The sequence below is a fragment of the Leptonychotes weddellii genome, chromosome 5 (genome assembly GCF_054177405.1).
Source record: "Leptonychotes weddellii isolate Sample4059 chromosome 5, ASM5417740v2, whole genome shotgun sequence".
NCBI lineage: Eukaryota > Metazoa > Chordata > Mammalia > Carnivora > Phocidae > Leptonychotes > Leptonychotes weddellii.
This window is the reverse complement of record NC_138373.1, coordinates 102,735,584-102,748,899: the sequence shown is the minus strand read 5'-3', so window position 1 is coordinate 102,748,899 and position 13,316 is coordinate 102,735,584. Positions and strand designations below refer to the sequence as shown.

Below are 13,316 nucleotides of genomic sequence, written 5' to 3'. Positions count from 1 at the left end.
GGGGCAGCTAGGGTTTAAACTCACGTCTGTCAGATTCTTTAAATAAAAACTACTTTCTTCCAAAAATTACTCAGTATCTAGGTTTATGGACATGTGCTTCACTTCTTTTTTTTAAGATTTTATTTGCCAGAGAGAGAGAGAATGCATGAGAGAGAGCACAAGCAGGGGGAGCGGCAGGCAGAAGGAGAAGCAGGCTTTCTCCTGAGCAAGGATCCCGATGTGGAACTCGATGGGATCATGACCTGAGCCGAAGGCAGACACTTAACCGACTGAGCCACCCAGGCGTCCCTGAGCTTCACTTCTGAAGGGAAAAAGGAACCTGATGTTTGAATAAACTAGTACAAAATCTCACAGCCCAGGTTGAATCCACTCTTCTTCTTGTTGATAATTGAAAAATAGGGGCACCTGGGTGGTTCAGTTGGTTAAGTGTCTATCTTTGGCTCAGGTCATGGTCTCAGAGTCCTGGGCTCCCTGCTCAGCGGGGAGTCTGCTTCTCCTCTCCCTGTGCCTCTACCCCTGCCGCCCCCACCCCCGCTTGAGCTCTCTCTCTCAAATAAATAAAATCTTTTAAAAAAATCTAAAAATTGAAAAATAAAATTATTTTAGAGGAATTTTTAAAAGAAAATTAAGTTACTTTGAAAAGCTATTTAAAAAGGAAAAATCAAACTTTAGCTGGGGTGCAAAACTAAATGGAAAAGTACCAATTCTTTGGGGGTTTTTTGTTTTTTTAAGATTATTTATTTATTTATTTATTAGAGAGAGAGCGAGCACAAGCAGGGGGAGCGGCAGGCAGAGGGAGAAGCAGGTTCCCCGCCAAGCAAGGAGCTGGATGCAGGACTCAATTCTAGGACCCCGGGATCCCAACCTGAGCTGAAGGCAGATGCTTAAATGACTGAGCCACCCAGGCATCCCTAATTCTTTGTTCATTATAAAATTTTGTGCCTGTTCTAGCGAGAGGTAGAATGAAATGGCAAAGATCTAAAAAGTAATTGGTTTCAATTTTTAGATAAAACTATCAGATTTTTGGGGGCAACTGGGTGGCTCAGTCAGTTAAGCGTCTGCCTTCAGCTCAGGTCATGATCCCAGGGTCCTGGGATCAAGCCCCGCGTTGTCGGGCCTGCTTCTCCCTCTCCTCCCAGCTTGTGCTCTCTCGCGCTATCTCTGGCTCTCTCTCAAATAGATAAATAAAATCTTAAAAAAAAAAAGCATTTCTTTAAAAACAAAAACAAAAACTATCCTGCCATATATCCTGCCCAAACATCTTCTCCAAATCTCCTTCTAATATTAAATCATCAGTGGATCCAGAAAGCCTTTCTTCTTTCTGCTCTTTTAAATATTAGCTGCTTTGCAAATATCATTTAGCAAATGAAAATATTTGACAATAGCTTTACTTAGAACTCAGGATCCTATTAAAATAATTTAAAATATCTGTTGAAACACAATGACCAGCAACTGCTAAATATCAAGATGAAAACACCACCCATGATAATATGAAGAACTATCAGGAGAAAAGGAAGGAGCTGGGACTCTTGCAAACTGACCGTATGTGAGCGTGTAAACTGGTTTCCCCGTCACGTCCAGGGCGGTCAGACAGGGGCATTTTGCTTGCGTGGTGCCCCAGCGCTGCAGGGCCGACTCAAGAGCAGGAGGCCAGTTACAGATGACTCCTAATGGCTCCCCCTTTACAGGGGTCATCTGCCGTCCTTCAGGCTTGGGCTGGTTGGGGTCTGGCTGAGGTACTGTACCAAAAAAAACCCCAGGGGTTATAAAAATATTATCTGAAATATATACAAATAGCAACTAACAAAACTTAGGTCTCTAATCGCAAATATATTTCCCTTTTCTCTTCATCTTTATTTGGTTTAAACTCACTCTGAAAAAAGAAATGATATCGCTAGAAATGGTAATCCACAAAATGGGCCTGAATTCACCTTCCCACATAATCATGAAATCATATTTAATATATTTTATGTAATTAACAAATCCTGACTCTAACAAAGCAAATCACTGAACGTACAGAAAAGCACAGAGCCTACATTCCTTTTTAGCAATTTTATAATTTGACTCAACTGGTTTTTAAATCCTTAAATCCTTCTAATCCAGAAGTGTCTGATGTTAGAGAGCCAGGTTGCACTTCACTGGGTTATATTTAACGAAAAAGCACTAAACTGTGTGTCAGAAAACCCAAGTTTACGTTAACATTTTACCAGTGTGACCTTAATCAACTTGAGTTACTTGAGCCTCATTTTTCCTCATCTGTAAAATGGGGATAGTAACACTTAGACAGGGTCATTATTACACTTGATCTTAGTCAAAAGGCAGAGACGGGATCACAGGGTCATTATTAGACTCAAACAGATAATGAGCATGGATGACAGTGTTCCATGTCTCCATACCTTCGTACACATCTCATCTGGCCAACCCCTTTGCTCCTGGTATACTTGTACTCATCTTTGTCAGGATGCAGCTCAAACAGCACATTCCCTGGGAAGCCGTCCCCAGTCATTCCTTCCTTAGTGCTCCCCCACTGTATGGTAGTCTACCCTTAATTAAAGCACTGAGGATCCTCAAAGAATTACTGTGTAAGCTTTTCTCCCCCTAAGCCTGACACCTTCTTGAAAGAAGGCCTGGTTCTTTGTCTTCTTATTGCCTATGGTGCCTAATACATAATGGTAGCTCAACTGATGTTAATTAAATTGAACTGAATTTGGGGGAACAGAAGTGCTAGATTATTAACATGGTCATTCCAGAAATTGGAGGTGAATAGTATTTCATATTTTTTCATATAAATAAAAGTCCTCTTAATTTTTCTACAATGAACAAATATTCAAATAAAAAAAAGCAAAAAAATTCTATTTTCATAGCAGCAAAGATAATTTATACATGGAACAAAGTCATTTACTGAGTGCCAATGATATGCACAGGATGTAATAAACACTGAGGAAATAAATGCTGTACATATCATTCTTTGAACAAACATTTATTGTTTCTAATAAGTGCTAGGTGCAAGGAGCACCGAGTCTGCGCCCTCATAAGGTATCTGGAGTGCAAGGGGGACACACACACATACACAGAACTAAGTAGAGAAACATGAACAATGCATGACAGAAACGTTATAGGGATGGAAGAAGAAGGCCATATCACCTAGCTTAGAGGACGGAGTCCCCCATGTGAGCTGAGTCTTAGAGGAAGGGTAGGAATTAGCCAGGTGAGTGGGAGATGAGAGAAGAGGCATAGAAAGGAAAAGAAACAGAATAAGCAGCAAGTATTAGATGGGCAAATGAAATATGAAATAACTTTATTTTATAGCTCAACTTAATGACAGACTTGGGAAATTTACTTAAAATGTCTTGATTCTTTTTTCTACTAACATAAAACTAATGAAATAGTTTCACTTTCCAATTCACTGCCCTAGGTATGTAACGTTTCAGCTGCCCTTCTGCTTCATATATTCCCAGACTCTAAACCACCATATTCATTAAAAAAATAAACACATGTGATTCTAAATAGTTTTGTTTTTATGGACAGACTGTATATATGGTAGGCATAGTCTTCTGGTCATAAAAGTGTGTACATTGGGCGCCTGGGTGGCTCAGTCGGTTAAGCGACTGCCTTCGGCTCAGGTCATGATCCTGGAGTCCCAGGATCGAGTCCCGCATCGGGCTCCCTGCTCGGCGGGGAGTCTGCTTCTCCCTCTGACCCTCCTCCCTCTCGTGCTCTCTGTCTCTCATTCTGTCTCAAATAAATAAATAAATAAAATCTTTAAAAAAAAAAAAGTGTGTACATTACTGCCACCCACTAGGCCTCAACGCAGACCCTGGGGGACACTCTTTCAAAGGCCCCCAAAGACATGTGGATACTTTACTTTTCCAAAGATAATCATCACTTAAATGAGCAACTGTCGCCTATTTATAATTAGTGGAAAGCTGTTAGTGCTATTCTGCCAATGAAAATTGTTCAAGTATGATTCCTATTAAAACTTGACCTTCATTTGCCTGGTTAATACACAGTGCTAGAAATACTGGGGAGGCTATTACTGGTATGAGCATCTTGAATATCAGGATATGTAGGAAGATGTCCATACATGTTCAGTGAGTTTAGTGACTCCTAAAGAAACATAAAGTCATCTTAACCTCGTACATCAGGTTGCCTGTTGCTTCTGGCTGCATAAAGTGGGCTAAGACCAGATCTAGTCTATTAACATGCCTAGTTCCATTAACACATCCAAAGTGATCAAAGCCTACTATATTAGTCTCAGGATGTAAAAATGAACTACAAAGCTACCAAGGCTCAGTTCTGTTGACAAAACCTTTTGTTAGGTAGATCTGTTCGTCATCCAGCTTCAATAATTATCAAACGGCCACTTTCATTTCATCTATACTCCTACTCATTCAACTCCCAATTCTTTCTATTAAATCCTAAACATCACATGATTTCATCCATAAATATCTGTTAAATTATTAAATAAAGAAATCACTATTACCACTTGCTCTACGAAGCTCTCCCTAACCACACAGATGGGACTGATTTCTGCCCTTCTCCCAGCTGTTGCATTAGTCGATTCATACTTACTGGCTAAACTATGCTTTCACGTGTATATATTTTAGTATATCTAATGTGTAAACAATATGAAGGAGTGGCTCTATTTTCATAAATCTTTGAACTCTTCACCATTTACCACACTGTCCTGTAAAAAGCAGACATATGTGTTGACTGACTGATTTAACAAAAGGATTATGTTGTATCAAAAAAGACTGGGCAAATTTTTTTTTTTTTCCCTGTAAGGAGAGACTTTATTTGAAAGGATTAAGGCAGGGTTGGAAGGAGGGGGAAAGACTGTTACAATAGGGAGAACTCTCTGGCAATAAGATCTGCAAGTGTCTCTGACTGGGCAAATTTTTGAGGTCAAATTTGACATGTGTATTCTAGGATAATGCAAAATGTAAATAATTTAAAAAATTTTATTATTTGGGAAAGTTCCTAATTTCAAAGGGCATATTTTACAAGGATAGCTCTATGCTCCAGTTATCTCTTTGCCTTTCTCTCCCCTTCCTCCCTCTTTATTTTGCACCTGAGATCTGAAATACAAATGATCCCTAGGGAAAGAAGAACAGAGAACTACGAATTCTTTCAACAAAAATGCTGCCTCGTTCACCTTTAAATCCTGCGGTACCTGACATGTAGTAATTGCCTAAGATATGTTTGTTGAAGGTATATATGTCTTCAGTATTATTACTACTACCTTCCACAATTTCTTCAGAGTCATCCACGAAAAATTCTTTTAAGGGAGGTCTTTTGGGTCGTTTCAGAGTGTTGAGAAGCTGCTGGATTTTAGTGGATACTCTGCTACTGACAGGAACACCTAGAAGGGAAAAAACAGTAAGTTAAAATTCATTGATTTTAGGGCTATCTCAGCTTCTCAATCCTCTTAGGAGTTTTTATTTCTAATGACATTTGGCTCTTGCTCAGTCTTACTCTAATTCAACTGGGCCAGAAATGTACAAATATGTACATAACAAGTTTTATGACAACACAGAACAAATATGGTGCTATTATTAACACCCTGCTTCCAGATTTCATCTAATCCTCTTTTTTACTTATAGCATTCTTTTTTTTTTTTTCCATACTCAGTTTTTTATTCAGAGTATCTTTTGACAATGCAGACTGTCTGAACAAGTAACAGTGCTGCCACAGGGCAGGCTGTTGAAAAAGAGGGTGCTCCAGGGGACATGTGGGCAGTGGAGTTCTGCTCAACCACTCAGGCGCTGCTATTCACGATGTGAATTTTCCCAGTTTAACTAATATTCTCTATTTAGCTGCCCAAAAGAACTCCCTACCATCAGCTGTATCCATAAGGCTGGACCTGTTGGATCCTTTGTGCATGCCTTTAACTATCCCCGAGGGGGGCAGATCAATATTTGCTGGGCGCATTGAGGAAGATGATGATGAAGAAGAGGTAGTTGTAGTAACATCAGGGGGAGCAGAGAAATTCTCTAAGAGGGGAGAAAACAAAATTTAGAATATTACATTAGCAATAAAAAAATTCTTTAAATTTTTGTTGTTTCTTAACAAGGAAAAAATTACATAAACAGGGTATCAACTGTTATAAAATAACCTTTGAAATCAAATTCTACTAGGAAGATATAATGTGAGGGCAAGAGGTTAAGGAAGGGCATATCAAAATTATTTTTAAAAATTTGAATAGCCTTAAGTAAGAGCAAATCACACATCAAATATTCCTGAAAAACATTCTTTCCTACACAGAAAGACTGGTAGAATTTCAATATTAATAATCATAATAGAATAAAAACTGTGAGTGACTTCAAAATGAAAACAAAGTGAGTATGGTCATAATGCTACTAATATTCTAGTCTCAAGCATTTCTTCATGTTTATGTTGGCTTATCTATGTTTCTTCTTCCACTGAAAATGGAAGGAGTGTCTTGGGAGTGGGGTCAGATTCCTCAGGTCTCCAGATGAAGAAAACCAGATAAAGCCCACTTCCAATTTTTATAAAATAATCCACAAGAACCTCAGATCTACTTGACACACAAGGTTCTTCCCTTGATTGAAGCATGATTAAATAATGTTATTGTACTCTGCTTCATGTAGGGATCCTTAATATTGAGAAACTGAATGACATAAGTTGGAGGAGAGCCATTCAACAGGGATGTGTTACAAAAAACTTAGAAAAACATCTGGAGAAGGAAAGGAAAATTAGAGGAAGTAAAATATATGATTCACAAGAATAACAACAAGCCACTCAAAACTATAAAAAAGACAAAAAGCATAATATAAACAATTTCTAAAATAAGTTTGGGAGTAAGGTCTCTATGCCCTAAAAGTCTGCTCTTACTAGTTCAATAGTTTTTAAAGTTCTAAATATACTAGCACAAGTATACTACAGTATACCTTTCTGTAGGATAATGAAGTAACAAAGCATTAAGAATAGGCACTTTTGTTTGACCAAGCAATTCCACTTACTTGGAATATATCTTAAAGAAATAATCAGACAAACGCACCAAGTTGTGTGTTCAAGGATGTTCCTTTCAGCAGTTTTTACAATAACAAAAAATTGGATACTAGCTAAATGTCCAAAACAGGGGAACGGCTAAATAAGCCAAAGCATAACCATATAATGGCATACTTTGAAACCATAAAAATATAGTATAATTCTATATTAATGATCTAAAAGATGTTTGTGATACACTGCTAAGAAGAGCAAGTTATGAACACTGTTTAGTACAATTACATTTTTGTAAAAAAGACCAAAACCCTACATATTCATATGCAAAAAAAATCTAGGAAGAGACACATTAAAGTGTTATCCATGGGAAATGGCTTTATAGATTATCTTTATTTGTACCTTCAAATTTTTCTACTGGGAAGATGAATTGCTTCTGTTAGAGCAAACATCCAAAAGGCAATAATGTTAGATAAAACAGTTTCTCTGAGTACCTGAACAAAAAACTTTTCATAGACTAGCAGAAGCAAGAGAAAAAATATAAGGTCAGATGAAATCATCTTGTTAACAAAAATCCAGACAGAGTTAACTGGGGATTAGGTCTGCCTTCTGCTCAGGTCATGATCCCAGGGTCCTGGGATCGAGCCCCGCATTGGGCTCCCTGCTCCACAGGAAGCCTGCTTCTCCCTCTCCCACTCCCCCTGCTTGTGTTCCCTCTCTCGCTGTGTCTCTCTCTGTCAAATAAATAAATAAAGTATTAAAAAAAAAGGACAATATTTTTAATAACTGAAATTGCTCTCTTTTAGACAAATGTGGAAATAAAACCTGACCCAACCTTGGCTCTGCTGCTTGTCCTTCCAAACAGAAGAGGTGGTGAGCGTGCTCATCTGTAGCTACTTTAAGAGGTTCAGTGAATTACAGGGCAGAGCCAAGAGTGCACGACAAGGCACCAGCTGTTGGCACTTAGCTTTTTAATGTGGGCAATCATACCCTCCAGGTAGCTATGTTCTTTACTAATTACAGGCTTGAATTACAAATTTTCTAAGTTTTTCTTTTCAGAAATCAATTAATAGATTAAAGATATATATATATGTAAGGTAATAGAGAAAGGTCACTGATACGAAAACTAAGACACCACAGACACATGATGTTCAAAACACATTACTTAGTGCAATATGTACCAACCAATTTAGCAGCAGAGATCTGAGCTGTATCTTTACCTGCAGATGTCACAAACTCTTAAAAAAACACACACAAAAACGTAAAGCAGAGCCAAGCAAAAGCTACAGTCCATACAGGCGCATCGGCAGCAGGTAGCAGCTCACAGAGCACCAACATCCTCAGCCTGCACGCCCCAGGTGTAGCAATAACACAGCAGCAAGGACAATAAATCCAGTCTTTATGCTAAAGACAAAGGGCTTCACTGATACTGTCTTAGTGCAGAATTTGTTCAGGTTTTATGGGTTTTGTTTGAGAAAACACAGATAACAATCCTGGGAAAACCTAAGATGTTACATAGTTTAACACCTTTTAATACATGGAATATTCTCTAACAGGGATAAACCCACATTAAGACTGGTGTTATATCTTGCAGCTTGAGTATTGCTTATGGAAATAGCTATGGCTTCAGGTGGGCAATGCTATGCACCAATAATGCAGATGATGCCTATCATTCCAAATGTATTTCAGGTGTTTCCTTCTTTGCCCCATTAACTGTTATGTTCGTTCTGATTTTCTTAGGCCACTCTGAAAAACCTAATACAAATCATAAACTATTTCCTGGATGCTGGGAGCCAAATGGAACATAATTTGAGCTTCTTGGGGAGATCCAGCTCCTACCTATTCGAGTATTGGCAAATACATCAGCTAGAGACCCACTGGTTCCTTTGACCTCTCCATGGGACAGCGTAGAAGATGCGGATGAAGAAGTGGACGATCCCTGAATTGAACGGTTGATCCAGGACTCAGCATTCTGTAAGCTCTGTTGCAAGGCAGCAGAGAGCGCAGCTTGGCGTCTCAGAGAGCCCTCATCCTCAGAGGCCGAAGACGTGTCTGTGTGGAATTAGAAAAAAAGAAGTTCTCGATCCTGCCTAGAACAGAGACCTTTCAGTTCTTGCTCATTGATCACACATTCAATTTTGACACCAGCAAAATTTTGCACTTTTTTTTTAGAGAGACAAAGAGATTTGGGGGGGATGGGGGAGAGGGAGAGAGAGAATCCTAAGGAGGCTCCAAGCCCAGCATGGAGCCCAATGCAGGGCTTGATATCACAACCCTGAGATCATGATCTGAGCCAAAATCAAGAGTGGGATGCTTAACCAACTGAGCCACCCAGGCGTCTCTATTCACATTCTTAAGGTAGATTAGTATGTAAAGTTTCTCAAGAATCTCAAGGAAAGGTCTATGGACAAAACCTGCAAAAATGAAACAGCCTAAATCTGTAAGTAATTTTAAGTTCTTAAAAAATCCCTTTTAGAATATTTAAACTTCATTCACTGCTTTTCTGTTCTGAACTTAACCAGGATCTAAATTCTTCTGGCTTATCTACTTATATTCAAGTAATACCGAAGTGCTTATATATCTTCCTCAACCTCTTAATTACAGAACCTTGTGATAGGTTGTTACACTGATTCTGACAAGTACTTATTAATTAGTGTCTACTCAAAAGGAAATGATCTTTTTTTTTTTTAAGATTTTATTTATTTGACAGAGAGAGACACAGTGAGAGAGGGAACACAAGCAGGGGGAGTGGGAGAGGGAGAAGCAGGTTCCCCGCCGAGCAGGGAGCCCAATGCGGGGCTCGATCCCAGAACCCTGGGATCATGACCTGAGCCGAAGGCAGACGCTTAACGACTGAGCCACCCAGGCGCCCCTCAAAAGGAAATGATCTTGATAGTGTGATATAAAAACTTACTTTTGTTAACAACAACTTAAGTGTCTAACAGTGAGTTAGGTGCTGGGGAATTAGAAATGGAGTTAGAAACAGTGCTTAGCCTGGAGGCATTCATGGTTTTAGAGGAAAAGTGGTCACTCAGCACACGTAAGCCTTTCAAACATGACAGCAGACAACCCTGATCTGTATGGCTCTCCTTAATTCTCAGAGAAGAACTGTGAGAAATTTACTGATGCCTGTATTTGGCCTGGCTCTGACTTCAGGAAAATAAGGCCTAAATTAGAAAACCATGTTGAGAAAAATAAAAAATGAAAAGTTCAACCAAATATAGGATAGCCGAGGGAAGCAGAAGTCAGGAATTTATTTCCAGGCTCTCAGCTTAGGAGGCATACAAGTTAAAGGGGCATTTGGTCTGATGTGAAACAAACCCTTCGACATGATTTAGGGGGTTATAATTAACAGCCTGTGGACTGAATTTCATTCAATTTTTTAAAAAATTAAACACTCTGTGGTTAATCCTGCTGAACACTCTTAACTCGGGGGAAACTGTAGGTATGCGTTCTGCTTTGGTTCAAAAAGCCAGAGAGAGGGCTGCCTGGCTGGCTCAGGTAGGGCATGCAACTCTCGATCTCAGGGTTGTAAGTTCAAACCCTACGTTGGGTATAGAGATTACTTAAAAATAAAATAATTTAAAAAACAAAACACAAAGAGCCAAAGAGATAACAGGGCTAGAATGCTGCTAGCACTCCACAATGGAAATTTGAACCACAAAAGACTAATTTAACCTAGAAGCCAAATTTTGCAGGTCCAGAGCAAGCAAGGAAGTTAAAGTAATGACTATATCCTGGCTTCGTGCTCTGAACCACCTCCAACTTATTATCTCATATTGAAGGAGATATGAGGCCCAAGACTGATTATTTTTACAATCTACTACATAACTACAGTACGTGCTGGAAACTATGTCAGGTTCTGGGGATTCTGAGATGTATATGTTCTTATGAGACAGTGCCCTAAAAAGGCTTATGGTCCAGTACAGGAGACACAATCCCACGGACTATCTCACAAGAATACAAAGGATGCTAAGAAACAGGGTAAGCAAAGGGTTTCACAAGAGGGGCACCAATCTTAGTCAAGGATTTCAAGAACTTCTATGTAAATGGAGTAAAAACTTTGAGGTGTAAGGGGCAAAAGATGAGGCTGGAAAGGTAAACAGTGGTCAGACCCCAAAGGATACATTAAGGTTCTTTAAAGGGGAAAGAGATCTATAATGCAAAAGGAGAGTGACTTAAGGAAAATATAGAGAAAGAAAAATAACAGCATCTGTAGCTTTTTATTCAAGCAAAGAGGTTTGTATCACTCCCAAAAAATATTCCAACATTTTAACGGTATACCTTGGAGGGCAGAGATTTCTGTCTTTATAAACATGCTAAAGAAAAGATGACTGGGCGGGTGGCGTGGGACAGGTGAATCTGACCCTAAGAACAAAGTACTTTCAGGGTCATACATCTCAGGATCCCACAAACTCCACTGGATTTACAGGCTGTCCTTATTGGATCATTTATTTTAAACTGTGTTAAGTCTAAAATCAGAATAACCCAATTTTCAGGAGAGAGTAAAACCAGTATTTTCATGATTAGGTTTATGGAAAATTGGCTTCACTATGTTTCTATATTGGATCAATTATGTAATTAGGTGTATTGTTTCAATTCAATTACCTTGTTTGCCTGCCAGTCCTCCTGAGTGTTTAGTGACTACAACTGTGGGCTGGAAAAAACATGGCTTTGGTGTCTGTCTTCCATTTGAACTCTGGGGTCCGCCCCTCACAAGCTATGTGACTTGGGGATAAAATTATCCATCTGAGAAGGTTTGCTTGTTCATCCCTTCAACAAATACCACGAAGCGCTACACTAGTTGGCAGGAATAAAATGGTGAACAAGGAAGATACGTCCCTATTCTAATAGGACTTAGAGTCTTACACAGTGCAGGCACCCAAGGAAGTGAGCCCTAAACCCAGGCAGCCCAGAAGGGTAAGAAGCTACTGGTTCTGAGGGCCACTGGGGGGCGGGGGAGCAAAGAGTCAGGGAGAGGGAACAGCATGCGAGGATGCTGGGAGGGGACAGAAAAGGCACATTTGAAGATCTGAAAGCAATAGGACTAGCTCAAGCACAGGATGCTACACTGACGAAAGATGAGGCTGGACCAGTGGATAGTACTGGGCTGCTAAGGGTCTTTGTGCTAACTGCAACAGGAGACCACGGAATGAGACAATGTCCAGAAGGCACCCCCAGCAGTGCCAGCACATAGCAGCTGGCCAGTAAACCTTAGTCCCCCTCCTCCTCCCCAAATAATCCACCCTACGTTCGCTCACCAGCACAAAACTGGCTGTGCAAAGCTTCCGGCGGATTGCCTACTAAGATCACACAGAACATTATATCTTTTAAGAAATAAAAATGAGCTCCCTTAAATATTTATATATTTATTTGGTAGTTTTTTGGGTTTGTCAAATAGCTATCACCCAGGAAACTGCTGTGGATTAGAAGAAATCTGGGCAAGATTTAATAGTAATAAAGTTATTTTCCCACTCATTCTGCTTCGGTTGAACATGAACTCACAACTCTTATCCATCAAGTTCCTTGCCAACTCTACTTTTATGTAAGATGAATACCATAGGTCCTACAGAAGAGAAAACAATTTTTAAAACATGGTTTGCCCTTCAGTTTCTAGCCGGTGTGATTTTTAACACAGCACTATTTTATACTGATAACCAGAAGCCTAAAATTCATTTATAACCAATTAGAAAACATGTAACAATTAGCTTGTTGATTTTAAGGGAAGGAAAGTCCTGAATTTACTGCCTTTAACTGTGGTAGCACTTTTAGTTGTTAGCCATGAGTGGAAATGACTTCCTTCTTCTTGGCAGAAAACAGATCTATGATACCTAAAAATGTTTATTTTAAAAGTTTAAACACCTACCCATTCCACCTACTAATGGCATAATCCATCCAATCTACTCCTCGGTTATCTACCCAAGAGAAATGAAAATATACAAGGACTTGTATGTGAATGTTCATAGCAGCTTTATTTGTAACAGGTAAAAACTGGAAAGCACCCAAATGTCCATCAAGAACTGAAAGGACAAAGAAATCGTGGTATATGTATTTGACAGACTACTATTCAGCAATAAAGAGGAATGAACCTCCGATACACACAACATGGATGAATCTCAAAATAATTATGCCGAGTGGAATACGACAGACCTCCCTTGCCCAAAAAAAGTACAACAAAGTATGATTCTATTTATATGAAATTCTAGAAAATACAAACCAATGTATAGTGACAGAAAACAGATCATGGGGAGGAAGAGAAGTAGGATTACAAAGGGATTATGAGGAAATTTGGTAGGGGGGGATGATGGATAATGTTCATTTTCTTAATTGTGGTGACGGTTTCACAGTTTTGC

The 13,316-nt window shown here is 39.3% G+C and overlaps 1 protein-coding gene across 4 annotated transcripts in view; it reads right to left on the bottom strand.

Moving 5' to 3' along the window:
• The window catches only part of DIP2B (DIP2 acetate--CoA ligase B (putative)), a 190,733-nt gene that overhangs the window by 62,771 nt on the left and 114,646 nt on the right, over positions 1-13,316 (bottom strand). For 2 of the 4 annotated variants that reach the window (XM_081821653.1, XM_081821655.1), the window contains exons 5-8: positions 8,803-9,015; positions 5,838-5,993; positions 5,240-5,362; positions 1,542-1,739 (exon numbers count right to left, since the gene is read on the bottom strand). In XM_081821653.1, coding sequence (XP_081677779.1) covers positions 1,542-1,739; positions 5,240-5,362; positions 5,838-5,993; positions 8,803-9,015 — 690 coding nt within the window. The remainder of the gene's footprint in view (positions 1-1,541; positions 1,740-5,239; positions 5,363-5,837; positions 5,994-8,802; positions 9,016-13,316) is intronic. The other 2 variants (XM_081821654.1, XM_081821656.1) reach the window with 2 other exon arrangements.